General features: G+C 40.6%; 3 protein-coding genes across 8 annotated transcripts in view; 2 read left to right on the plus strand and 1 right to left on the minus strand.

Moving 5' to 3' along the window:
- Positions 1-122: 122 nt before the first annotated feature.
- LOC119885607 lies at positions 123-10,095 on the plus strand. 4 transcript variants are annotated; one of them, XM_038695724.1, is made up of 13 exons: positions 123-231; positions 2,392-2,607; positions 2,852-2,914; positions 3,038-3,171; positions 3,277-3,330; positions 3,429-3,477; positions 3,652-3,906; positions 4,023-4,117; positions 7,508-7,559; positions 7,836-8,105; positions 8,225-8,461; positions 8,527-8,590; positions 8,674-10,095. In XM_038695724.1, exons 2-13 carry the CDS (start codon positions 2,397-2,399, stop codon positions 8,876-8,878), a joined length of 1,689 nt encoding a protein of 562 aa, XP_038551652.1. In that variant the 5' UTR covers positions 123-231; positions 2,392-2,396; the 3' UTR covers positions 8,879-10,095. The 4 variants fall into 4 exon arrangements, with proteins under 4 accessions (XP_038551652.1, XP_038551643.1, XP_038551660.1 ...); XM_038695715.1 differs by having other exon boundaries at positions 123-2,607; XM_038695732.1 differs by having other exon boundaries at positions 123-2,607; positions 7,836-8,006.
- Positions 10,096-11,251: 1,156 nt separating this feature from the next.
- Positions 11,252-15,607, minus strand: ccdc97 (coiled-coil domain containing 97). The gene is made up of 7 exons (XM_038695765.1): positions 15,455-15,607; positions 15,201-15,377; positions 14,668-14,827; positions 13,466-13,554; positions 13,193-13,382; positions 12,899-13,022; positions 11,252-11,519 (listed from the first exon to the last, which is right to left on the minus strand). The coding sequence occupies exons 1-7, from the start codon at positions 15,605-15,607 to the stop codon at positions 11,390-11,392; spliced, it is 1,023 nt and encodes a 340-aa protein (XP_038551693.1). The 3' UTR covers positions 11,252-11,389.
- A 1,561-nt stretch (positions 15,608-17,168) lies between these two features.
- The window catches only part of LOC119885652 (myocardin-related transcription factor A-like), a 49,753-nt gene continuing 39,612 nt past the window's right edge, over positions 17,169-27,309 (plus strand). Inside the window, exons 1-3 of one of the 3 annotated variants that reach the window (XM_038695800.1) lie at positions 17,169-17,283; positions 18,385-18,446; positions 24,324-24,499. In XM_038695800.1, the coding sequence (XP_038551728.1) occupies positions 24,361-24,499 (139 nt within the window). In that variant the 5' untranslated portion in view covers positions 17,169-17,283; positions 18,385-18,446; positions 24,324-24,360. Of the gene's footprint in view, positions 17,284-17,305; positions 17,586-18,384; positions 18,447-24,323; positions 24,500-27,309 lie in introns of those variants that run through there. The other 2 variants (XM_038695815.1, XM_038695791.1) reach the window with 2 other exon arrangements.

A 27,309-nucleotide genomic window follows, 5' to 3' on the forward strand; every position in this document is an offset into this window, starting at 1 on the left:
TTTTACTCATGCAATTATGTCATTATTACTTTGTGTGACTGTAAATTAGAAAGAAAACATCTGCAGTGGCTCCTCACAGTGAGGCTGACTGGTGGTAACTCACAGAGGAACATGTTACAGCTGGGCGGGCCTTCAAAGTCTCAGAGCCTCACTGTTGCGATCTGGTTTTTATGTGGGAGTGTCTCCGAATGAAACTTTCTGTTTCATTTCCTGCGATGGGGAGTAGCAGAGGTAAAGTACTGCTTTGTCATTCTGGTGATTTTCCAACAAATGTAAAGTTGTTCTGATTTCATGTAGGCTATACTGCGGCTCTGTGAAACCATTGTAGGCCTACACCTGCATATAATAACCAAACATGATTGCATAAAGCAGTGCGTTTCTGCTGAGTTTGCTGTCAACCAGTGAATTTGAGAACGTACAGCAGTCAGTATCATGTGTTGCCGCATTATGAGCATACATGTGAAATGACGTCTCTTATCTTCAAACACTCACGGGTCATCATGATGAGTGAAGTGAGCACAGGGGGGTTTCCTTCCTTCCCGGACTCCCAGCAGTGAAAACCAGCATAGAGACAGTCGGTCCACCTCTCAGACTGCGAGACAGCATATTTCCTCGTCATCGCGCGGCTTTTTTGTGTGTGCAGGAAACGGAATGATTTTGCTGACTAGGCTATTTACCACAGCATGAGTTTTAGGCGACAGTCATTAGAAAGCGATGCCGAAAAGTTAACCTGCATTCATCGTTGGGTTCATCATCAATGACCCGTAGTCTGTTAGATCAGGTGAAGTTTTTTGAGAACAGCGTTGTCTTGCATATTTACAGAAGGTTGCAAGCTTTGAGAAATCATAGCCTACTATTTAAACGGTCGGGAATTTGTTGTGAAACTGGAAAGTGCAATGGGGTATTCATTTTCATTTAAAAAAATCAAATACAGAAATGACAAGAGTAACATGTCCCTCAGTGGGTGTGAACTGGTCTGGTATTGGGACTTGAGGCTCCTGGCAGCAGTCTAGGCTATTCATTGGAAAAGAGTGTGGGAAATTCAAATTAATTGAAAAGGAACCACAGGACAATCTTGCGCTTCTGCTTAAGGTAATTTAAAACACTAAAATCCGACGTTAAAATGTAGGAATAGGCCTATATAGCATAGCCTACTATACAGTATAATCTTAATCTTATAAGATTAAAAATATCTAAGCATACAGATAAAAGATATTTATCGCATAGGTGTCATTTGCACCACTACATTCTGAAATGGCTGATTTTGTCCCCATCACTTTCTGAAAACACTTGTTAAAAATGTTCTAAAAAATAGCTTGCTCTTATAAATGTTAACAAACACTGTAAGTGCACTATAAGAAAACATGCAGTGCAATGTAAATATAGAAGAAACAAATATGCATTGTTCAAAAAAATGTAAGCTAAAAAAACAAGCAGCTGATTACTGCATTATATTCTATTATATAATTTTATATTTATGAATTGTCACCTGCCAGCTGAATTCTTTTGTTTCCCTTTATTTAAATAAAGACATTTCCGCCATTAACTGGAGCAGAAAAGGTCTCCAGAATGCAGGAAATTGAGTGTATAATGCTCCAATTTTCCAGGGGAGGACCCCCAGACTCTAATATATTTCATCATTTCATATTTCTTCAGATAGTGATATTCTCGTCTTGTTCTCATGCAAGATCCAAGAGTATCATCACACCCCTAATCCGAGCCCATATGTCCCCACCACTTTTCAACACAAAGAAAACCCCCAAACAATTAGAGGGCTTTAGAAATATGTCATTTAAAAAATGGTCCACAAGTCCAACAGTAGGCCTATAGCCTACATAGTAGGCAATATGAGTATTGCAAAGTTTTTCATGAATAGACATTGGTGTGGTGACGGGGTGTGTGTGACCTGTTTTAACAAGAGAGAGAGTGAGCTGAGTGACTGGTGTCCCTAATGATAGTTTGGATTTTCCCTTATAACGCATTGGCCATAATAATAATAATGATAATTATAATAATGATGATAATAAATATCACATTTCATACAAGAAACGCAGGACAGGACCCCTCACTGGCATCCTTTAAGCAACAAAGTGTTTTCCATATGGTCAAACCAGAAAGTGTCACAAACTGAACCTGGATCTGTCTGATGATATAACAAGTTTTTCCCGCTGTGCAACCCAGGCAGACAAAAGCACACTACAAACATGTTATCCCGTCGTCGTATTTTTGAGATTGTATTCTCTGCTAAATATTTAAAGTCTGTCCAGGTGAAAAAGCTTTTCAACTGGTAATAAAGTTATGAACTAAATAACTTAACTAAAAGCTGTGACAACAGTCTAATTCAACTGTTTGTTTTTTGGGGGGGTTGCTTTGCTTTGCTTTGGAACGAAGGCTGAATGGAACAGAAAAGAACTTGGTTAAGAGTAATTTGTCATGAAGAAGAAGAAGAAGAAGATTGGGACAGGAGAATTAGCCCAAGGAATAGAAAGAGAGTCAGATATGTTGAAGATGTTGATTATGATGAGGAGGAGGAAAAAGATGAGGAAGACAATGAGCAGCCAGGCCCATCCACCCAGAACATCCACAACCAGAGAACACAAGAAAAGAGTGAGTCTTTTGAGCCATGGTACATTGACCATCCATTTATCTCTTTTTTTTTTTTTTAATAATATACTTGCCTGTTTTTATAACAACATATTCCACAATGAAGATTAACAAACAAGAGGGACATAAATCTGTACTGCAAGCTACAGTAACATTGTATGTGACATAAAAATACACTCAGGGTACTGCTAAGGATTATGCGGAAAGTCAACTGTGTTGAAGTTATGTGAATTTGTGCAAAATCCAGGATCTTTGCCTGTAACCTGTGGAAACAAAAAGGGCATCCTGGATGTAGAAAAGCTGGGCAGGGGTAAGCAGAAACTAATACTTGAGTTGAGTTTACTTCATTATATATAAAGAAGTAAACACATCTCTTACTCCTTTATTCTTTCCTCCCTTTTTGTTTCTAATAAATGTTGATCCATCCGTATAGGTGAGGTGTGTATCAAGTGTGAGGGCTGCTGGTTTTCTCCCCCTGCCTTCGAGGAGCTGGGGGGAAAAGGCTGCAGTAAAAAATGGAAAGTTAGTATTTTCTATGAAAATAAGCCTCTGCAGTTTTGGTTCGAGGTAAGAGCTTTTTCTGTCAATTATGCAGAGTGTACTTCAAGAAAATCTGAACAAACACTACACTAAACACTACCAAACTGCATTCACTTCTCACTGTTATCACAGCAAGGTTCCTTAACTACCAAGGGATTTAAAAGGAGAGCAACTGCGACTACACAGGTACCTGGATGACAGAATACAATGTGATACTGATTTTATAAAATCATGCAATTTTGATAGCGATGATGAGTCTTGTATTTTTTTCTTTAATCTGCCAGCAAAAGAAAAACCTGTCATCCAATCACACATCAGAGAGCCCCACTAGAGGTTTGTCTGCACTTTCTTGTAGCTGTAACTTAAACCACAAATTGGATTAAAACATAAAGAAGCAGAGTGCATGCCAAGTTCATAGTATTTATTTGACATTTTTTACCTACATTTTTAGACAAGTAGTAATTATTGACTACTTAAAGTGTAAATATTATTATATCCCTGTCAAAGAGTCAGAAATACAGTCTGCAGAAGAAACTCAGGAAGATGTTGGTATAGATGAAGACTGGCTTCCAGGCAGTGAAGAATTGGCACTGGAAAAAGAGGAGGGAAAGGAAGAAAGAGTAGGGGCTGAAAATGGAAGAGAGGTTGTCGACTCAGAAGTAGACAAGAGTGAAGAAGAAGAAAATCAAATGGAAAGGGGAATGGAAGATCAGGATTTGCCTGCTGTTGCTGATAAAGACAGAGACAACTGTGTTAATGAAGGTGATGTTTCCAACAGGAATCATCATCAGTAGAAATATATTATTGAAATGAAATTAAGCATGGTAAGCTACTAAGCGTTCTTTGTAGATGGATAAATATCACTTTTCTTCTTTCAGAAAAGGAGACAGAATTGATGATTTCAACATCTGAGAAAATTCGAGAAAGTGTATTGCAGAAGCAAGTAAAAGTTATCATCCAAAGGCTTCCAGAGGTAAGATGGAGAGAAACAGGAGTTGTTCCCCTTTTTTGTGTGCCTCCTGTGTATTAGGCTATGTCTCTAAACACTTCAACCAGCCGTGCTAGTGATGCGGCTCAAGGGATGATGATATTAGTCTGATGTTGGTTTGTTGGTCACTCCACCACTCTGGCATTCATTATCCCCAGTGGATGAATCCTAATGCAGTTCATCCCCTAACTTTCCATCTAGCACCACTGTGAGGTTGACATTCGTGATTTTGTGTGAAATGTCAACTATTGGATGGATTTCAATGAAACTTTGCTTATAGGCTACACACATAATGTCCTCCTCACTATAAACTAACTTTTCATTTAGCGCCATCATCAGGACAGAACTATTAATTAGTCAAATAGTTGAGATTAAGATACCTGCAAAGCTATATTCCTATCATATCTCAATAAATTAGGCTTGTCATTATCTTGGAAACACTGTTTTGTTATCTCAAAGTCTTGAGAAAATTAGCTGGTTATCTTCTGAAAACATTTGTCATTTCGAGATAATGAGAAAACAAATTAAATTTACTCATTATCACGGTAAAACGGAGTAAATAAAATGTATGAATATATGGCCTCGTAGGGCTTCCGTAGTTCACTGATCAGCAACAACATATATGTTTTACTGACTGGCCAAGCAATAGGGCGTATGTTTTTATATTTTATACTATTAATTAAACTGACATAGACCTCGGAATTTGCATTAAATGCTGGTCAAAGAGCTGCTTTCAACCAAAAAAGCGGGGCAAGGTATCCGGGTTTGCTGTTCTCCTCTGCTCTGCTTGAAATGAACGTGGCCCCGCCTCCGATCCGACGCTGTATTGAGACGAGCCACGTGGAGGCAAAACTACGTTATGGGGCTCAGGCTGTGTCAGAATCCGATTTCATCTCCTTCTTCTCCTCTCTTCTCCAGACTCTCCTCTCCAGACTGTCTTCTCCTCCCAGCGCACGTTCACTAGAAAGCGAACTTTCTCTGGCCATCAACAGCTCTGTCGCCTCCAGGCTTTCCGGGAGAATATAAAGAAGTACACAGCTGAATGTATAAGTAACTTTAGGTCACATTATTTATAGTAAAGCTATTGCGTGCGTTAGTCACGGCGTCAACACTGGTAACGTTAAGTTAGATGATCAAGTAGCTACAAAATGCACGTTAAGGAGAGAATTGGTTTGCTAATTTGGCATGCACTTGAAGATAAGTCAGCCAGTCATTCAGCATCATCGGTCATGCTCTCACAATAAGACACATAGTCACACCAGATTTGGTTAACTATGTTAATTTGTATGTTTTAAAATGATAAGGTAACGCAATAGGCGTGTGGTGAATGTTTCTTTTCCACTGGGGTGAAGCACGGGCCTCAGGTAAGGTTGGATTTGCCCATGTTTTTAGGGAATTCCCTTTCATCTGATGCTTTTGTTTTCAGATACCAAACAACGTATCAACGGCCTTCAATTTTAGAAAGCTCAGCAGCCAGCATTAATCATCGCCGCAGCACCTCTATGAAGAAGGAAACACATTCAGTTCCTTTGAATTTGACAAGTCTTGGGACTCCAACACTGTTCCAGTGTTTCCCACAGGTTGACAGCCTAACTGTGGCGGGTTGGGTTATGCCGAATTTTGCATGCCTGCCGAGAATTGCATGAAAATGCATTAAAGTTCTGCTTTTAAACGCTATACTATTCATTGTGGGGTTCATCAATAGTGATAACTGATCAGTAGCCTATATATTTTATGAACGTTAAGAATCGTTAATATATTATTACACTTTTTTTTTAAAACAGTAACCGCGTTCAAACAGCAAAGTGTCCTAAAATGACCTTAAGAAGTGAATTGCATAAATCGGCGCAACAGATATTGTAGGCTTCCTACCGAAATTTGCATCCACCTCTTTTCTCAGTATAACAGAGCGTTACCTCCCGCGAGGTGTATGCGATTCACAGCAGGCAAAACAATTATAATGACAATGCAAACTGGGTTTGAAGGTTTTTATCATTCACTGACATTATAAATAAACATGAAACAAACTAGAATATTTTGAAAAGTTTTAATGGAATTTAAAAGTTGAATAATACACAGAATGTATGAAAGATGTGGAACATTTCAACGTTTGAATGTAGCTTCTACTTGAAAGTATTAATAGAATAGATACCAGCTGAAAAATGCATGAGTAAATGTGAAATTGTGTAAATTTTGAAGATTCGTCTGTTCATTTGAATGGGGAAGATTTCCCAGAAAATGTATGAAAGGTATAAATGATAGAAGTAATAGCTCACAATTCCTTATTGAGCTGAATACTTAGATTATTTTGATGTTTGAATGAAGTTTCATATTTTTTCACATTGAACAAGGTACAAGTACTGTAAAACTTAAATTAAAAGTTTAGTCCCAATTAGACACCTGTCCCTTTTCAGGGGTGCGAACTTCTCATCTTTCGCCGAAATCCTCATTAATGTGATTCGTGTAGAGCCGATGTATCTGGATTTCCTAGCCCCCAGAAAGTGCTCCGTGCTCTGTAGCCAATTTTACTAGTGGCCAAACAAGCGGCTGCAAAATGGTGGAAACTTCTCTCTTTTTTTTGCGTCAAAACCCCAGCGAAATGACTCATTTCACTATCAGAATTTGATCCATTCGGTCTATAACATTTGGAAAGTCACAGTTATCATTTTACCCCCCATTCAAGTTAGCAGAGGGCTAAAGCGGAAGTTATCTGGCTTGGCTCAACTTTTTTGCAGCCCTGGTTTCAATTAGACACCTGACATGTTTTTTATAGAAGTTCTCTGGATGTACAGTATAAAGCCGCTTGAAGCCCATCGGGTTACCTGCTACAGCTAGTTCTAAGCTGTTAAATCGCACATACAAATATAAATGTTAAAACTTTTGTCATTTGTCAGGATCAGTTGGATTCTCTCCAATTCAATTATTTAATTCATTTTACAGAAACAATTCAGACGTACTTGTATCATAATAAGTGAGATTAAAAAAAAAAAACATTGTTATACAAGTAATATTCATAAAAGTTGAAATAAAAAAATTGACAGTAGTGTATTATCCATCTTTGCTGAGCAAGATTTTTGTGCCAAAGGAAATAAAGGCCTGTCCCAAATATAGGCAGGGTGAGTTCAGTGATTGAAGCAAATAAAAGTCCAGGCTTTTAGTTAAACTTTTATGGTAGTTAGTTGCAAAAAAAAAGCGGAGACATAATAATAGAGCAATAAGAACATAGTTCTTTTAAGCTTTCTAGCATTTTTCACCAACTATGAGTCCCACATGTGTGAAACATACTGTAACATGTTGAACATGTTATCTTATGGAGAGTCAACTATACAGAGGACCCGTTTAAATAGTGCTCTGATGATTCTGTATGTGCTCTAGTTTCAGGTAAATAGTGATTGTGAGTCCAGCTGCATGGGGCCTCCAGTAGTAGGTTTGTAAATAATTACTGTAATATATTTCTTTTAAATTTAAAACTTAAAATTGAATGAATTACACCAACTTGATTTATTTGTGGGCTGATGCTCATACTATGTTTTTTACTGCACTGCCTGTTGATCTTATTTTTATCCAGAGATGTGTGTCGGTGTGTGTACGTGCTTTTAATAATGTTGACAGACCATTGTCAAGAAAGCTTATCCAACAGTATTATTTTACTTTGTAATTCAAGTGATTCTGTTTTGTTACCATAAGTTTTACTTGTGAACAGGCAGCTGGTGTACGCCCTGTGACAGGGATGCACAAAATGAGGCAGGACACAACGGGACGGCAGCAGATGACCCTTCCACCACAGCAGCCACACACATTGGCCCCTTGCAGATGTCATGCCCACCCATCGCTGGAGGTGTTGGGAAAGAAAATGGAGAGGAGGTCACACAAAGTAATGAAAGGGAAAATGTAGAACAGAGAGAAATCAAAACGGAAGCAGGAAATTCTCCTGCACCTGTGACAGACACAGATTTCATTGGTGACATGATAGGTTAGCAACAAATAATAATTATTTTAGTGGTAAGATGGGTTTATATATTTATATATATATATATATAATATAATTTGTTTTAATATCTGTATTTGTTTGACATTTTGTCCTCTGCAAAGATGAATGGGAGGAGAAAGAAGGAACAGGACGTTGTGGTGAGGAGGAGGAAAGAAGGAGAGGTGGGATGGTGACTGAAACACAGATACGATGGACTGAAGGTTTTAAAAACGAGGATCTAGACATGGCAGCATCTGAAGCTGGTGGTCAACCTCTTGCAAGTGGGCATATCAGCGATGTCCCGTCAAACACGCCACCCATACACAGCAGTATTAAGGAAGAAAGGATCGAGGCAATGAGTAAGTTGTTTATAAATTAGACATGTAAATGGCAGTTTTGATGTCTGAATTTTTCATCTGTACAGGTGATATGCTGGTTGAGTCTGGCCACGATGGAGTGGGATTACAAGTGTTGAAGCTAGAGACAGGGTAAGTACTAACAATAACATTTGGATAAACAAAGATGCTTAATTGATATTCAAGGCCATGAAAGATTTTTTTTTCTTCCACAGGGTTCCTCAAGAAACTCAGGGCTCAGGCAGCACACCATCCTCCGACATGGTGGAGGATCCATCCACCTCCTGGCCCTCCACTAGCTGTAATCTAGACACAATGGACATTGATCAACTGAGGCGAGAGAAGATAAAACTGCAAATAAAAGTCCTAAAGTTGCAAGAGGAATACTACACTCAGAAGATAAAGGGACAGAAACAATGACATTGCTTCATTGGAGCCTGGTTGTAAAGCTGGTTTCAATGGGACAGGGCAATCAGAGATCACTGAGAATGCTGGAAAACATGAACAACCTCTGTTCAGGGATCACTAAGAATGTTTACAGCTTACTTATGTAGAAAATAGCAGTTTGGTACTGGTAAAAAAAACCTGCCAGTTCTCAACTCCATCATCATCATACCGTCTGTATCTGGCTCCCCCCTCTTCGGTAGGCAGAGGGATTTACTGTACAAGCTTGAGACGACCAAAACTTACTGAACTGGATCACTTTTTCTTTTGTGGGAAGTTTTAAAGAACTTCAGCAATGTCTTCATGTTTAACCAAATGGTTTTCAGTTTGTTGTTGAGCAATCCCAACACACCCTTAACACCCATGCAAAAGAGATTATAGAGTCCAAAGTTTGCATCTCAAATAAAGGTCAGAAAACAGGTCAGGGCTTCTGTGGAGTTTTCCTCTAATAAGGCTGACGTAGTAAAAATCTTCATTACATGATAAAACGTAGTGAAAATCTTGGCTGTGGGAGAAATAGAGTTGTTCTAGTTGTAGTGGTATAAATATTTTGTCAGACAAACGGATGTACTCTGCAGAGCACCCCAAGGATAAGATGTGGTTGATGAAAACAATCATGGATGACATGTTTTGACATGAAAAAAGATAGGCACTCAAGTTGAAACAATAAGCATAATAATGTGTTAACTGAGTCATGCATTCATGAGAAGACCTGGCTGTTCTTCTGGTTACGGTAATGAAAGGTTCAGCGTTCCACAGCACACATGACGAGGGCAAGTATCAACAGACCAGAGGCCTTAGCTTTTGACGGTTTATGAGGGGATTTATCAGACTGCATGCAGTGATGCAAAGAAACATCCTGGAAATGAAGCAATATTGAAATATTTTGTAATGTACTGGCTCTTGTACTTCGCTGCATTTTATACCTATTAGTACAGATGTAAATCTGTAAAAATGAAATTTATTTTTTGACAATCGCACATGAAACAAACTGAAATGGAAAGATAAATGTTGTGAATCCATCGTATGCGATTGTCAGACAGACTTTTTCCCTCTTGTAAGGTAATACATATGTAAGATATACTGTGGGAAGAAGACCCCTCAGACTGGGCCAGAGGCCTAATGGCCCCTCATGCTCACATTTGGTGTTCTTTAATCTAACTTTTTGATATAAAGAGTATTCTTTCAATTAAACACAGATTCCAGTAAAATTCTAATTAACTCAAGTTTAGTAATAAGTGCTAAATACAAATACACGTGTATCTGAGGCCAGACCCACCTCCACACATAATCAATACTAAACCAATAGTGTAATCTACCCTTCAACATTTCTAAAGAAATAATGCCTGAAATGTGACACTGATCAATAAAGCATCATAGTAGTAATAGAAAAATAATGTTCATGCATGAAACAGAGTCGACATCAACACAAGCACAAGTTTGTGTGCTGAGTCACATGATGACCTTGACATCGCCTTCAGAGCTACAGTCTACTTGCTAAGGCCCACTGTACTAATCTGTCTTGTATTTTATCAGGCCTGAGTGCAGGTAGTAGCAACATGTTAAAATCCATAAAGGCCCCACTGTCCCTCGGGTCAGTTATACAATTAATTCTAAATTATGGCCTTCGCCCCTAATACGCCCTGCTAGCAACACTGTTTGAAGGGCTGGGGGGGTTTAGAAAAATGTGAAGGCCACAACCTGAGAGCAACAAGGCTGAGCAAAAAGAGTGCTCCTACAAATGACCTGTCTAAGAAGAATGCCTCCCGTCCCATCCGGATTATTAAAAAATAATCAGAAAATAGCGTGTATTCATATTTGCAACCTCTCCCAGTCTGTTACTGAATAGTGAGAATGACTCCCACCCTGCGGGAATTCTGAAATAATCTCAGCCTCCAATAGAGTCCTTTAGTTTGAAGGGCTCCATATTTCCAATTAAACCACTGCACAAACACAGGGACACATTTTTATAAAAGTGAAATGTTGCCTGTCTAAATAATGTGATGTAGCCTACTTTGCTAAAACACATTACCTTAGCTTCTTGTGTCAACAATCAGGGACTGAAGCCTGCGATACCCTAAGCAAGACACCGCATGTCCCATTCTGATTCCTGGCTTCAAAGAAAACCAGGTGAAGTGTGGGGAAGTTAATCCATGTGCTGATCAACACAGTTGAGGGCAAAACCAAGTCAGAATGCAATTCATCATTAGTGTCTGGTGAGTAAAAGTTGCAGTGAAACTCTAGTTCATGGTGGACAGCAAAGTGGAGTGATTTTTGTACAAAAGACAGATCAAATAGGCGGTGTGGTTTCTGTGAGTGTTGACAATGAAAATATCAATACAAACTGCAAAAGACTCTAAAACAGTATTTATTACCCGCTATGTTTGCATGTGTAACAAATTATTTGAATATATATAACACTTATTTTGTACATTTGTATTTACAGTTGAGTCAGAGCAGAGTGTTTGAGAGTTATTACTACAGCCACTATTCAGTCATATATTCTTCCTCTTCATCATTTTCCACCTCATCTTCATCATCGTCATCAAAGTACTTATCCTCCGCATCTCTACTGACTATGTCCAAGTTGTCATAGTCTGGGTTCTCATCCACCTCACTGTAACACACACACACACACACAAAATGCACACACAAAATGCACACTATTAAAGCAACACAATAAAGTTTGGTGACATCTGTTTGAATTAAAGACTTTGCTAGTAACATTAACATTAACATTATCATTAATTCACCAGTAGTTCACTACCATGTTGTCCCTCTATTACTTTATTAGGACAAATGTAAACAATGTAACATTAAACTTCTGTGGAAGGGAAACCAGCACCTGCAACTTGTTAACATTTAAAATTTAACACATCTGATAGAATTTGGATGGAATCAGCAGCACCCTAATGACTTTAAAAGCATTTTAATTCAAGAACAAAACCATATTTGTTGTAACAGGAATACAGTTTTCAAAAAGCCTGCTCACTCAAGCTATTTAATTATGTTAACAAATAAAAGATCATAAAATATGCACTAAATTCTCATTTATTTCTTATCCTAAAGCCCCAAAATATTCCGATCAGGATTTAGTGGATATTTATATTCGTAATGGACTTGATTGATAACCGATTCATCCATCAGAGATCACTCTAACCTGACTGGTACACAACCATTAAGTGGTAGTGTTTCACTTCTACCATTTCTATTGTCTCTTAGCACTGCTACACAGACGATATGCAACACTACCCATCCTTCCTGCCAGACAATCCCACCATCTCGACGTGGTTCACGGACTGTTTCTCGGACATATCTGCATGGATGAAGGCTTGCCACCTCAAACTAAACCTCTCTTAGACTGAACTCTTGGTCATTACAGCCAAGTAATCTATCCACCATAACATCAAACTACAATTTGACTCCTCAACCATCACTCCAACCAGGGTGGTGAGAAACTTGGGTGTTATGACTGATGACCAGCTGTCCTTTTCAGACCATGTTGCTGCTGTCTCTCGGTCATGCCGCTTTGCTCTATACAACATAAGGAAAATACGCTCCTCCGACGAACGCCGCCTGGCTCTGCCATCCCTTCACACAAAGCAATCCCAGTCCACGAAGGTGGAACGAGCTACCACATGCCATCAGAGCAGGGGCGTCCCTCTGTAACTTCAAGAAGCTCTTGAAATCTCTTCCGAGAACACTTCCTCTTATAACACCTCTAACCCCTAATCTCTAACATGAACTTCCTGCGCTCTTCTTCTATCCCCTTACAACTACAAATTGCACTTTTTTGTTAACTCTTACTTCCTTTCCTAGGTATTTACCCCATTGATGCCATACGTGCTATTAGCTCTTATTGCTGCCCTTACTAGTCAGTTGTAGATCTCGTGCTGTATTGATGCTTGTATGTTGCTCCTCAAATGTAAGTTGCTTTGGATAAGAGTGCCTGCCAAATGAGTAAATGTAAATGTTTGTAAATGTAGTGTGGCTGACCTGTAGTTGAAATCCTTGTCTTTGCCATCTAAGAAGCGCTGGTGCATCTGACTGATGAACTCCTCCCTGAGCAGAGCCTTCTCCTCAGCGTTGGGCTCCCAGTCCTGCTGCTGGACGGTATTATCTACAGCAGAAACACAGAGAGGGAAACAGTCAGAGAAAAAAAAGTGGTGGGGGGACAAAAGGAGGGCAGAAACAGATGCAGTTTTCTTCTTGTCTCTTCACTTCAATCTGCAAGAGCACAGAAACTAAATTTATTTTTTAACTGCTGCACCACTCCTCATCCTCTCTCACCATCGTCTTCTTCATCCTCCTCCTCCTGTGCTCCATCCTCTCTCTCCTGCTCCTCCTGCAGACGACTCTGGATGAGACGCTCCTGGTAGGAGTTGAGGAGGAGGTGAGCGAGCCCTCCTGTGCCTCCCGCTGGTGCCCCTGGTCCCTGCTGTGCACCGTCCTGCATGGCCTCCTGGGAGCGCTCCAACACCTACATTAGTCATTAGTCAAAAACTGTGAAATCAAAGAAACGCATATCATTTGAAGTACAACAGCACTGCATCACGCTCTCACCTCATCATCCGTCAGGTACTGGCCAATATATTGTTCATACAGCAACGGCTCCCTCATCCGCATCTGCTCCTCACTGAAATACTGACCCTCTAGAGGAGGAGGTAGGCAAGAACAGAGAAGTGACCAAGTCGAGAAATAAACCATTAACATACTTCATCAAGTACAAAAGACTTCCAGTGATTGGTGTCGAGATTCTTAGGTGGGCAGCAGATATCTCGGCAGAGGATATCTTAGGGGGCTTTCACAACTGAAAGTACGCACCAAGGTCCGAACGAGAGTTCATGTTTTGATACATTTGGTTAGTTTTGGTTTGGTTTCAAACTAAAGAACTTTATATGACAGGACTGATTGACCAGAATAAATTAATGAATGAGGAATGTACAGATGTCGTTGCCACTATATTGTTATTTTTATGGCATTAGCCTACTACCTGCAGCACCAACTTCAATCACAACACATTCTCATCTTAGCGTGTCAATTACCGATACTTTGAGACAGGCTAGTTCAAATTTGCCAAATAAACGTCCTCGTTGTGCGAACATTAGGCCTATATCGTCTGCGGCGTTTCAGCATGACACCAGCAGGAAAGGGGGAGAAGACTGCAAGCAATCCTTCTGCACCTCCGTTTGAGGAAAGACCATAATTGTGTCCTTTTTTCAATGCATTTCTCTTTGCATACGTTTGTTTACACAGGAACCAACGAACTTCCTGTAAATAGTCTGAAAATCCAAACCATCCAAAAATTGCTTTCACATTAGAACCGAACCACTGTTCAATTTAATCCGGACCGAGACTATCTCTTTTTGTCGGACCAATTGTCATCCGTTTGGTCCAGACCGTGGCCCGGGGGAGGTTTCACACATCCGAAAGTCCGGACCAAATGAGGTAGGTGTGAAAGCCCCATAGAACCAAAACTAACCACATGGCACCACTAGCGGCAATTGGAAGGTGTGTTATATCACAATATCATTTGTTTAAACTGACCTTTAAAAATTAAAGTGTACACTTCATCATATTCATGATCATATTGATTGCAGCACCCTTTAACAATGTGATTTACAGTAATTTTCAACACAGCTATGGTAAAATGAGTTCCAAAGCAGAGCCTATCCTAATGAAAGAGCCTGGACTATCCTTGTACTAAAGTCTTAACTGCTATGAATCAGTATCTTCCTTGTTGTTGGTGGTGGGTGGGTCCCTACCCGACTGCAGGGCCCTGAGGGCAGCGTAGCGCTGGTTTCGAACCCTGGTCCTGTTGGTGCATGCCGCGGCTCGCCTCTGTATCACTTTGCTGTAGTGCTGAGCCCTTGGATCTGAGCAGACGTGGGCGAACGCTGGCAGGTTCTGGGGCCTGAGACAGGTCTAGAAATGGGGAAGAGTACAGAACATAAGGAAAAAAGGTAAGCGCAAAAACCTCTTCTTTTATTTGGTTAAGTTGTCAGTATGCTGAATCCCTTTGCGAAATGATGTTGGCATTGCTGGAAGTGAGGATGACTGTGCTGTTACATTTTTATCACTCAATTTCCAAAAACACATAAAATATGGGAAGTAGTAGACCTTTCATCTAATCATAGCACTCTGAAAGTATGTTTGATGCACCTACAAGCCTACGTAAGGGCCCCTTTCAGCTGTTTATATGCACATGTACACTCAAATGTGTGGGCAAACCACACACACACACACACACACACACACACACACACACACACACGGAGCTGTGACTGTGTACACATACATGGTACCTCTCCAGGAACACCAGCGGTCTGGTCCTGTACTGATGCAGCAGCTCCTCTCTGCGCTCCTCTAGGGTCAGTTCAGCCTCTCCTATCTGCTGGCTCTTCACCGGGCTTCCACTCCTGGCTATGGCCTCCACCATGTCATTTACACACTGGGACTCAGCCTGGCTCCCGCACTGTACGATAAACACAAACACAATCCGTGAAGCTGAATGATGACTGTGAGCACAGCCGCCGATGCCGGTGACCTCACCTGGCCGTCTTGTCGTGGCTGCTGGCTCTCTGTGGGGCGGTAAAGGTCGCATTTCGGGGACGGTGTCGCCGGTTCTTCTGGTAATTCACTCTTGTCTTCACTCTCAAACGAACTCGGCTGTGTTTTCACGGGAGGGTCGATTTCACCCCACATGATTAACTGGTAACCAGCTTGCTAAAGTGTCTCCTGTTGCTCTGAATAGAAAGCTAACTTAACGTTTATGTCCGTTGGTAGATTATCTCGACCTTGACATTACTGTAAATTACTGAATATGAGCTGGTGAATTTTCTCGATTTAGTGTGAGCATCCTCACATTAAAAATGTAAAAATTGCATGCGTTTCCCTTTCACCTGCTTTCATTTGTTTTGCCGCCATGTTGGTCCGTCATTATTATTGGCCTCCTGTTCTGCGACCGATAGAATGGTTCCGCCCGGTAACCAAAGGAGCGTCTGTGCTGTTGATTTTGTCGCCATCTGGTGGTGGTTTTTGGACCCTAGAAAGACATTGAATATTAAATACAGGCTTATATGCATGCATGTGTGTTACAAGATGTAATAATTTCGGCAGTGTTGCTAAAAATATTTGTCTACAGTGAACTTTTATTGACTCTGATTATCCTTTCATTGTGTGTTTATACTGTTTTAGTGTGTTACTGCATACATGCTAATAAATCTGTCATTCCAAATATGCAAGATGTGATGACCTAGATTTTCCAGCTCTTATTTCTTCTTAAACAATTACTATTATATAGTATTGCCAGCCTTTCATAATTACACATTAGCCCACACTTTCTTACCACTGCTAAAGTATTTAGAATACAAGAAACAAAGTGGTGTGGTGACCAATAAGAGGCCCATATGTGATGACCTAATTTCACAACTGATTTCTAAATGGCATCATGTAAAAAAAGTGTTACTCCCATATGCAGCAGGATGGCAAGTGATAGAGATATTAAAAAGATGAGATGCAATTAGGCTAAAAAAAATAACATAAAATTACAGTTATATGTTACTTGTGTGATAAAGACATTACTGGTGGAAACAAAGATATGCCAGGATACAAGGATGAATAATCAATGGCCCCAGAAATGCAGGTGCTGCCAAGAGCTGCAGGCCAACTTTGTGCAAACTAATTTCTATCTATTTAAGAATATAAATGAAGCACAATAGTAAATAACATGATATGTCTGGCCTCCTGGCGGCTGGCGGACTACAGTTTTAAAACCTTCTGTTATGTCAATGTTGCGCGCTTGTTCCATATTCCTAAATTAAGTTGTGCTAAATTAAATTACCATTTTACTGTAACAAAAACTGTACACATTGCACAGAGTGGGATAAATGGGCGTTTAGGTTGGGCCCCCCACAGCTCCGTTCTTGCTCAGGGCCTCCCCTATTGTTTACCCCCACTCTTATTGCGTCTCTGTTTTATGTCTTTTTATTGTGAAGGAAATTATTACATCTGTTTTAGAAAGGTGTTTTTAAAAAATAAACTTAACTTACTATATTCCCTGACTGTTAAGAAATAAATTAGTGCAAGTTAAAACTGTATGGCAATTGTATTTACTTTACTTATTTCTTTTCTTCAAGTCCCCATGGTCTTTCTACTGTACCAGTAAATAATAGGCTACCCAACCAAATAATGCAAAATGTTTTTCGCATTATTATAGCCACACAATGTCTTCAATGTGCATCCTCCTGTCTCAGTACAGGTGAACTTTTCACTGTGGAGCCGAGAGCCGCGCGGCAGCAGGGAGGAGCCACTCCCACAGAAATATCACCAACTGATACTTTATGATATCTGTGAGGCCGGTTTAGTGGGGAGGAAGTCAGGTAAGATGCTGCGATACACACCGAGACGCACAATAACAGCGGAGGTTTAGCGCTCTTTCTTTCAAAACAAATGTAGCGTTATTGTTCTTCAACTCTTCTTCTGATAGGGTCAACAACAAGAGTTGTATTTTGAAAGTTTTACCAGGAAATAATTATTTTCTCATCCTGGTTGACTTCACAATGTGTGTCGAGCAAACTTTCTCAGCCTCTCCGGACTAGCTAAAAAGCTCTGCTCGTATTTTGCTCTTATCAGTTTGAGCTAGACAATAACATGGGCGCCACGCGGGGACAGACGTAGTAAGGTACGTATTTAACAACAGAGCCTCCAGCTGACTGCGCTGTGGCATGCTCTCCCTGTGCGCGGACCACACTGCCGACAAGCACACTGTCAAACCCATGTTGACAGTGCGCTTGTGGACTCACTTCACCATACTGCCAAAATCCGGGAATTAACAATCATTTGCATCAGACACTAATTTTAATCCAACGGGTCACCATTAAAGAAGATGGTGTCCCGTATTTTTTTTGTTTTTTATCCCGTTGTAGTCAATAAAACCTAAAGAACAATTATCTCACAATTCTTTGTAAAGATGCTCCTTAATCCCAAAGTCTGGCTGTAGCTTTGAGTTTAGGTCATCTCTCACTGTCTTTCTTACTTGACCTCTCCACCTATACTGTTAAGATCCGGTCTTTTAAAAACATTTCAAACGCAGATACAGTCTCCAACTGTCCAGCTGTCCTTAAACATTGACAATACAGTGTTGGCTGTCGTAACAACTTTACTACACAGCTAATAATACAATTATACAGAGAAAACGTTCATTTTGAAACATTTTTATTGACATGTTATTGAGTGTACAACTCACCTGGGCTTCATGTCTCAGATTCCTGGCCGGCTCCTCGGGGTCCAGGGATCCAGAGCTGATGGATTCTTTACTGAAGTCATGTTATTGTCGCACACTGTACATCTGGGATCAGCATAATCAACATCCAAGTTGCTCCATTGTATACTGGACCATGTGTATATGTGGATCAAACAACGGTTTGATTATTTGAACTGATAATTTCTTATCTCGTTTATCTCTTCTCACTTGTTTTTAGTGCAAGTGATTCCAGCGAGATGGAAATCCCCGGGTGCTTGTTTAACAGGAAATAAAGACCAGGTATGTACATCAATCTTCATGTGTCCTTTATTAATCTGACAAAGGTGGCTGTTTGGACAGTTATGTATTTTAATAAGTCTAAGTGATGATGGATTTCCAGTTGACCTCATTCAAGAGTAATTCCCAGATGTGCGAGGTTGTTGCATTCTGTCTTGTGACTATTTGATTTGATACTGACAAAGCTGGTGAAAGCCAGGATAAATTTTCCTCTTTGAGTTGACAACTGTTTGTATGGCCTGCGCTCAATACACTGTTTACATTCCAACACAAACACGCCGGGATATTCTGGAGCTAAATGAAGCCAGTGTCGCCTCTCCTGTCTCCCAGCGTTGTGTCTCATACAGAAGATATGTCTTAGAGCATGATTGGCAGGTCTTTGTGATGAGTCTCTGTCTGTCAGTGAGGTCATCTGCTATGAAATCTGACACGTGTGGCCCTGTTTATTACTACGAGTAAGGACCTGAAATGAGTCACAGACCTGCTTTTGTTAGGACGAAAATAACAGCTGCATGGTTCGAATCAAGCTATCTCTTAGTGTTTCTCATTTGGATTATTAGCTACAGTTTGGAGCAATGCTGTAAGCAGACAATAATTCCCTGAGCTGAGACATGCTCTCCCTATTCAAATCCTCCAGTACACAAAATTAGAAAAGTAACTGTGACACAAGGATGACTCTGTGCAGCCCTTGTCTTTATGAGCATTGCTCTACCCACATGCAACATATTCAATTTAAACATTTGATCACTTTTTTCTCAATCCTGCAAAAATGTATCATCCCTACGACTGACAGTTCATTAAACTCTCTCTCAAACAGTGATTGTACAGTCATAGTATAAGCAACAGTAACTAGTCGCAGGTCAGTCAAGCTTTGGATTTCTTCATATGCCAAAACGAGGGCTGCGGTAAGAACAATACTGGGTATATGAAGAGTTTGGAGGGTCGTGTCTTTTCTATCACCTTTCCAAAACGAAAAGCACAAGAACAAAAGTGCAAGGAACAGATTAAACTGTGTGCTTTCTCTCTCACTTTTGCTGCACACATTAGCATGCCTCGCTAACTAGCTTAGTAGTAACGTAGTGTTATTTACAAAGGAATGGGGCATTAGCTAACTATATTACACTGCTCAAAAAAATAAAGGGAACACTTAAACAACACAATGTAACTCCAAATCAATCACACTCCTGTGAAATCAAACTGTCCACTTAGGAAGCAACACTGATTGACAATCAATTTCACATGCTGTTGTGCAAATGGAATAGACAACAGGCGGAAATTATAGGCAATTAGCAAGACACCCCCAATAAAGGAGTGGTTGTGCAGGTGGTGACCACAGACCACTTCTCAGTTCCTATGCTTCCTGGCTGATGTTTTGGTCACTTTTGAATGCTGGCGGTGCTTTCACTCTAGTGGTAGCATGAGACGGAGTCTACAACCCACACAAGTGGCTCAGGTAGTGCAGCTCATCCAGGATGGCACATCAATGCGAGCTGTGGCAAGAAGGTTTGCTGTGTCTGTCGGCGTAATGTCCAGAGCATGGAGGCGCTACCAGGAGACAGGCCAATACATCAAGAGACGCACAGCCCTCCATGTGCTCGCCAGAGGTAGCCTGACTGCCATTAGGTACCGAGATGAGATCCTCAGACCCCTTGTGAGACCATATGCTGGTGCTGTTGGCCCTGGGTTCCTCCTAATGCAAGACAATGCTAGACCTCATGTGGCTGGAGTGTGTCAGCAGTTCCTGCAAGAGGAAGGCATTGATGCTGTGGACTGGCCCGCCCGTTCCCCAGACCCGGATCCAATTGAGCACATCTGGGACATCATGTCTCGCTCCAACGCTTTAGTCCAGGTCTGGGAGGAGATCCCTCAGGAGACCATCCGCCACCTCATCAGGAGCATGCCCAGGCGTTATAGGGAGGTCATACAGGCACGTGGAGGCCACACACACTACTGAGCCTCATTTTGACTTGTTTTAAGGACATTACATCAAAGCTGGATCGGCCTGTAGTGTGGTTTTCCACTTTGATTTTGAGTGTGACTCCAAATCCAGACCTCCATGGGTTGATAAATTTGATTTGATTGACTTTTTGTGTGATTTTGTTGTCAGCACTTTCAGCTATGTAAAGAAAGGAGTATTTAATGAGTCATTCATTGAGATCTAGGATGCGTTATTTTAGTGTTCCCTTTATTTATTTGAGCAGTGTATGATGTCAGGTTATAGGTTACATTCAAAAAGTACCTGTTTAGATGCTGAGTCTCTATTAGCAGAAATGTCTTGCTCTTTGTTTGGGTTGGGGAAGTTAACACGCCAGCCTAAGATAGTTTTATTTTTGCCAAACTCATCGGTTACCTCATCCTCAAATCCTTTTCTCATACAAAAGTGAAGCATATTGCTGTTATACATCTGTGTGGCTTGTTAAGGTACAGTGGGTACGGAAAGTATTCAGACCCCTTTAAATTTTTCACTCTTTGTTTCATTGCAGCCATTTTCCAAAAATCAAAAAAGTTAATTTTATTTCTCAGTAATGTACACTCAGCACCCCATCTTGACAGAAAAAAACAGAAATGTAGAAATTTTTGCAAATTTATTAAAAAAGAAAAACTGAAATATCACATGGTCATAAGTATTCAGACCCTTTGCTGTGACACTCATATTTAACTCAGGTGCTGTCTATTTCTTCTGATCATCCTTGAGATGGTTCTACACCTTCATTTGAGTCCAGCTGTGTTTGATTATACTGATTGGACTTGATTAGGAAAGCCACACACCTGTCTATATAAGACCTTACAGCTCACAGTGCATGTCAGAGCAAATGAGAATCATGAGGTCAAAGGAACTGCCTGAAGAGCTCAGAGACAGAATTGTGGCAAGGCACAGATCTGGCCAAGGTTACAAAAAAATTTCTGCTGCACTTAAGGTTCCTAAGAGCACAGTGGCCTCCATAATCCTCAAATGGAAGACGTTTGGGACGACCAGAACCCTTCCTAGAGCTGGCCATCCGGCCAAACTGAGCTATCGGGGGAGAAGAGCCTTGGTGAGAGAGGTAAAGAAGAACCCAAAGGTCACTGTGGCTGAGCTCCAGAGATGCAGTCGGGAGATGGGAGAAAGTTGTAGTAAGTCAACCATCACTGCAGCAATCCACCAGTCGGGGCTTTATGGCAGAGTGGCCCGACGGAAGCCTCTCCTCAGTGCAAGACACATGAAAGCCCGCATGGAGTTTGCTAAAAAACACCTGAAGGACTCCAAGATGGTGATAAATAAGATCCTCTGGTCTGATGAGACCAAGATAGAACTTGTTGGCCTTAATTCTAAGCGGTATGTGTGGAGAAAACCAGGCACTGCTCATCACCTGTCCAATACAGTCTCAACAGTGAAGCATGGTGGTGGCAGCATCATGCTGTGGGGGTGTTTTTCAGCTGCAGGGACAGGACGACTGGTTGCAATCGAGGGAAAGATGAATGCGGCCAAGTACAGGGATATCCTGGACGAAAACCTTTTCCAGAGTGCTCTGGACCTCAGACTGGGCCGAAGGTTTACCTTCCAACAAGACAATGACCCTAAGCACACCGCTAAAATAACGAAGGAGAGGCTTCACAACAACTCCGTGGCTGTTCTTGAATGGCCCGGCCAGAGCCCTGACTTAAACCCAATTGAGCATCTCTGGAGAGACCTGAAAATGGCTGTCCACCAACGTTTACCATCCAACCTGACAGAACTGGAGAGGATCTGCAAGGAGGAATGGCAGAGGATACCCAAATCCAGATGTGAAAAACTTGTATCTTTCCCAAAATGACTCATGGCTGTATTAGATCAAAAGGGTGCTTCTACTAAATACTGAGCAAAGGGTCTGAATACTTATGACCATGTGATATTTCAGTTTCTCTTTTTTAATAAATTTGCAAAAATTTCTACATTTCAGTTTTTTTCTGTCAAGATGGGGTGCTGAGTGTACATTACTGAGAAATAAAATGAACTTTTTTGATTTTTGGAAAATGGCTGCAATGAAACAAAGAGTGAAAAATTTAAAGGGGTCTGAATACTTTCCGTACCCACTGTATGTCTTATTTCTGTGCTTTTAATGTACAATGCTGCTGCTGATCAGCTGGTGAGGACACTGACTTTCTGCCTGGGACATGTAGCTTCACCCTCAGCCTTTTAGCATTGACCTACAGTATACCATATAGGTAGTCCCTGGGACGTATTTAAAACTTGTGTACAGGCTTAATGGTTTAAAATGAATCAGCTGAAAAAGAGAGAATGTTAGCTGGAGACAGAGGTTTCACCCAACCTGAAGAGTTTTAGAGTTAGCATTAACTATGCTAGCTAACAAAATCCACACGGTCATCAGCTAAAAATGAAAAGGCTTTGCCGTGTGAAGAGGAAAAGCCTGCCACACATAACAGCAGTAACCAAAGGGGTGGGACCTAGTGAACAGTCACAAAACATGCACAACAGTCCTTGATAGATAGCTTGCTTTAGTGATTTTAAAGCTTGTCTGAGAGTTTTTCAGTGAGCCAGATGCAGTGAGCCACTCTGCTTGTCATTGTGTTTGTGAGCCAGGAGGAAAGCAACAGACTTTAGTGTATACCCGGGGGAGAAGTCAGTTAGATCGGCTGTCACCTCAGCAGACGTTACCATAAACCTGTTTGGGGCTGATTCAGGAAGGCAAATTTAGAGAACAGTTTGTAACTTAACAGTGCTTGCAGACATTAACTGAGGGTCAGTGTTTCCCTAAAACACTGAAAAAGGACAAAGTTATGTTCTAACTGTGAGGGAATTATCTTGGGAATGTTGTTTTTTTATCTGGGGTTGGTTTTATTGCAGTTATATCAATGCCAATACTGTTACTGTTACTACTTCTACTAATACTTGTCTCTTACACTCATGTAAACTTGTACTGCTTGTCCAACCATAGCTGTGGGATGGATATGTGGTTTCAGGTTTGCCTTTCATACAATTACAAAACGTGTACAAAGCAAACGGTGTTAGCTGCATGTCTAGTGGTGGTAAGGCTGAGGAAATATAATATCCATGGAAATGACGCGTGTAACACAGCTAGTCGAACACTGGTTTGAGAATGGGAAATGAGAAACCATGTTCAGAGGCTGGACAGATCCCATGTGTACAACATATTGTGCAAATGTTAGTACTTTATTGGACAAAATACATGTGATCCCTTTACTTTCCCTAGATAAATAGAGTTTGCATTTGATCATTTAAAATATGAGCAGGATTTGTACTAAGCAGGACGTTGTATAGTTGAAAAATAAACTTGTCAGTGTTCTCTGGTTTATAAACTAACAACAGACACTTTTTCTAGATTTTCTAATTTTTCTGTACTTCAGTTTCACGTGTCGGCCCGCCGTATATGCCAGTTCTGATATAGCTGTCATAAGCTACTTCCTGCTGTCATCAACTATTTCAGCCTAGGTCTAACTAGATTTAACACTACCTCTCAATTCTAACAGCCAAAATATTGTCAAAATTTTAATAGTTCGCAGAGTTGGCATAAAAATATTGGATATCTAGGAGGTGGGTTAGGTCTGTTGTTTAATTAGGATATTGTATTTAATACTGTTTAAAATTTGTTCAGTAAATTAAAGCTTTACTCAGTAATGTCCAATACATAATGTTTAGTATTTAGAAGTGGGAAAAGAGGTGTTGGTGCATTGAGTGTAACAAGAATCTGACCTTAAAGTAGGGCTGGGCCACAACACAGTAATGATAATTATTGTAATATAATTTTCCTCAATAACAATATAACAAATGTTCAATAAATGTGTGATTTAATTAATTTGAATTACATACAAAAGGGAATTATTTTTTTGTTAAGATTTATTTTGTTGAGGAAAAGGCCCTGAAACTGTGTGTGTATGCAGGTCTGTCTACGAGCCTCACTCTGAATCCCCGGTAACCATGGAGACCAAGTTTGGAGAGAGACCAAATGCAAATGCCTCCATCCCCAGCCCTCAGAGTGAAGCTGTGGCCAATGAGCTGCAAGAGTTGTCCCTGCAGCCTGCCTCTAGCGTGCTGCCAGTCAGAGAGAGGAAGAATGGTAAGTGGCAGTTTTTACACTCGAACCAAATGAAACTGCTTTTACTTGTGCAAAGTCATGTTTGGTGAAAGTGTCCATCACACAGAACACACATTGGAAAATTACTAAAACAGAAGACACACATACTCAGATGCCACATAAACACAATTAAAGCACATTTTGATTGAATTAATTTGTCTACTGAATGATTTGAGGGAGAGAGGGTGTTGTGTGCCATGGTTTTTCCAGTTTCTGTAGAGCTGCTAGCTGCTGCTAGAGTTTACATTTCGGACATACTAGGCCTCCCTTCGCATTACCTCATTATAAACAGCAAGTACAAATACCCAAATACACACACACACACTCAGGGCTGAGCTTGCTTACAGACAACACACAGACTCTCAAACCAGTGAAAAATGTTGTTACATGTAACATTTCAGTGAAGTGCACTTCTTCAAATGACGGTTAAACTACAAATGTGACCTTAAATGCAACACAAACACCAAGACTTCTGCGTAAGTCTGTCTCTAAGCACACACACACACTTTGGTAAAGGAGGTTGTACATCAAATAGGACAATACTGTTTCTGACTGCTCCAGCTGTGTCTCTAAGGCAGGCTGCGGAGAACATTCTGGATATTTAAACTAGGTTCACTAGGCCACTAGACTAGTATCTTTATGTCTGCGTAGCATCAGTGAGCCCCTGTTTATGTATGAAACTATTTAATCTAATGTCTTTCAGTCAAAAAGCCTGCATGGTCATGTTTAACAATGATTTGACCAATTAAAGTAAACTTTGGGGCACAAATAAATGTTTAATTTACGTGGAGATAATAAAAAGACATAGGAGGACATGGTGCAAGTGTATCCAAATCTGTACCCACTCTTTTCCTCAGAAAGACGCAGCACGGGGCTCTTATGTTTTGTTTTTCTGTTTCACAAGTGCTATGTGAATATATCTGCAACAGTGAGTAAACCGCTGACAGAGTAAACTGAAACATGCGGGCAAACGTCTGTACCAGTTAGACAGGAAGGCACTTTTTAGCTCTCTCTCTTTAAATGGTGCCTGTCCCCAGCTTCTGGCCAATACAAGTACTACAACCAGCATTTTTTGTAAGACAGACAAATGTGTATCCATTGTGTTAACAGTTAATGAAAAGAATCCCATCTGATAAACTCAAGTTCAGTTTTAGTCCCCTTCAAATCTCCTTAATCAGCCCTGAATAACCCCTCTCTGTGTGGTGGTGTGTGTGTGTGTGTGTGTGTGTAAAGTGTGTGCAACCCTAGCTGCAGTGTACGCAGATAAAGAGGTTCTGGATATAGCATTGAGGCCAGCTGGTCCTGCTATTTAAACCAGTTGGAGAGGGTGCAGAGGTTAAGAGGAAAGAGAGATGTAATATCAGAGGAGGGTTGGTTGGTTGGGTGGGGGGGTTATTTCAACTGAAGAAAAGGTATTGGCTCGAGATGATCGGGAAACTGTGGTGGCATGAGTCCTCAGGAGGTACAAAGAAAGAATAAATTAAAAGAATTTAAGGTTAAAAGAAGAGTTCACCCTACATTAACAACAATTATTCCCTATACATCCTGGCTCTATTTATTATTCTCTGTGTGAAGGTGAGTTTACGGAGGGTCGGTTTGCATGTAGCATCTTAAGCCAGAGAGGCTCAGCGGTACCAAGCACACAATTACAAATGTGCTCATGAACAATTCAGTGTTATAGAAAATATGGAAAACAACTATATATTTGGGTTTTTGGACCCACACTGCACCAAAACACATGGATTATGCGTCTCCCACTGCAGGCATCTTTTAAAGCTGTCAAAAATACAGCATGGTCCCATTATTTTTAATAGTTTGCAGGAAAAGTGAGATGGACCCAACTCATTATGTCTCAGGCTTTCACACATACTTCAGTTTGACTGACATGTGGATCAATAGTTAATAAATTAATTTTAATTTTGGGGTGAGTCATTCCTTTGTTGCCTGTTTGAAAAAAAAATGGAAAGAAAGACGTGATATAAAGTGGTTAGTGGTGAATAGAGTGGGTTGGAAAATTGATAGCACTGAGTCAACAGCTAATTTAAAAAAAGTACACTCTCTGTATGGAACCTGGGTGCTATGGTCCAATGGCTATAAAAAACTGATACGTTTGAACTTTTCAAGATTACAAAGAATTTAGGCAGATAATAAAGTCTTTCTGTGGAAAGCATGGATAGGATTATCAGAGACTGCATTATAGTAGCATGACAACTCCGTCAGGTGGAGGAGGAGTTGGTTGGAGTTAATATGGCTAAGGGTGCTCCGATCGATCGGTCACCTATCATAATCGGCCGATAATTGCTTTAACTAGTTTGATCGGTGGTCTCTAAAAAGGCCGATATGAAAAGCCGATCAGATGATGCAATATTCGCCAGACAAATTTTAAACGGCAGCTAAAATGGTTTCACTATGCGGTCTGAGAAGTTTTCAAAGCTAGCTAGCACCAAAGTAATTTTCAGCCAGTTAATCATTTACAATGAGAGTTGAGCAGCAATCAGACAAAGTAATTAAAGAGTAACGTGAAACTATCGCGGTCCTGCTCATCTCAAGCACACGCCGCTGGCTACCAGAGTTTATTGTCTTGACCCACAGGCAGAGAGCCTGATTCTTCAGTGTGAGTTTCCTGATGCAAAGAAAGGCGCCACTCAATCAGCTGACTGCCCCTCTCTCTTTCTGTTTTCGTTATAAAACAGAGACATTTTGCTACGTTTCTGCCTCCCGTCCAGAAAACGGCAAATCTGAAGATGTTTGTTTGAAAACGCTGCTGACCCTTTTGGGCAAAACGGAGGACT

The sequence above is a fragment of the Micropterus salmoides genome, unplaced genomic scaffold, assembly GCF_014851395.1.
Source record: "Micropterus salmoides isolate LMB-PRFRI ecotype aquatic unplaced genomic scaffold, ASM1485139v1 Ms_hic_scaffold_10, whole genome shotgun sequence".
NCBI lineage: Eukaryota > Metazoa > Chordata > Actinopteri > Centrarchiformes > Centrarchidae > Micropterus > Micropterus salmoides.

Coding starts and splice junctions, on each gene's coding strand:
- ccdc97 (XM_038695765.1), bottom strand. CDS start 15,607: ATGTGGGGTGAAATCGACCCTCCCGTGAAAACACAGCCGAGTTCGTTT. Junction 15,378..15,454: donor AGCCACGACAAGACGGCCAG/GTGAGGTCACCG, acceptor TTTATCGTACAG/TGCGGGAGCCAGGCTGAGTC. Junction 13,383..13,465: donor AGTACCTGACGGATGATGAG/GTGAGAGCGTGA, acceptor TGACTAATGTAG/GTGTTGGAGCGCTCCCAGGA.
- LOC119885607 (XM_038695715.1), top strand. CDS start 2,397: ATGGAACAGAAAAGAACTTGGTTAAGAGTAATTTGTCATGAAGAAGAA. Junction 2,608..2,851: donor CCAGAGAACACAAGAAAAGA/GTGAGTCTTTTG, acceptor TGCAAAATCCAG/GATCTTTGCCTGTAACCTGT. Junction 2,915..3,037: donor TGTAGAAAAGCTGGGCAGGG/GTAAGCAGAAAC, acceptor CCATCCGTATAG/GTGAGGTGTGTATCAAGTGT.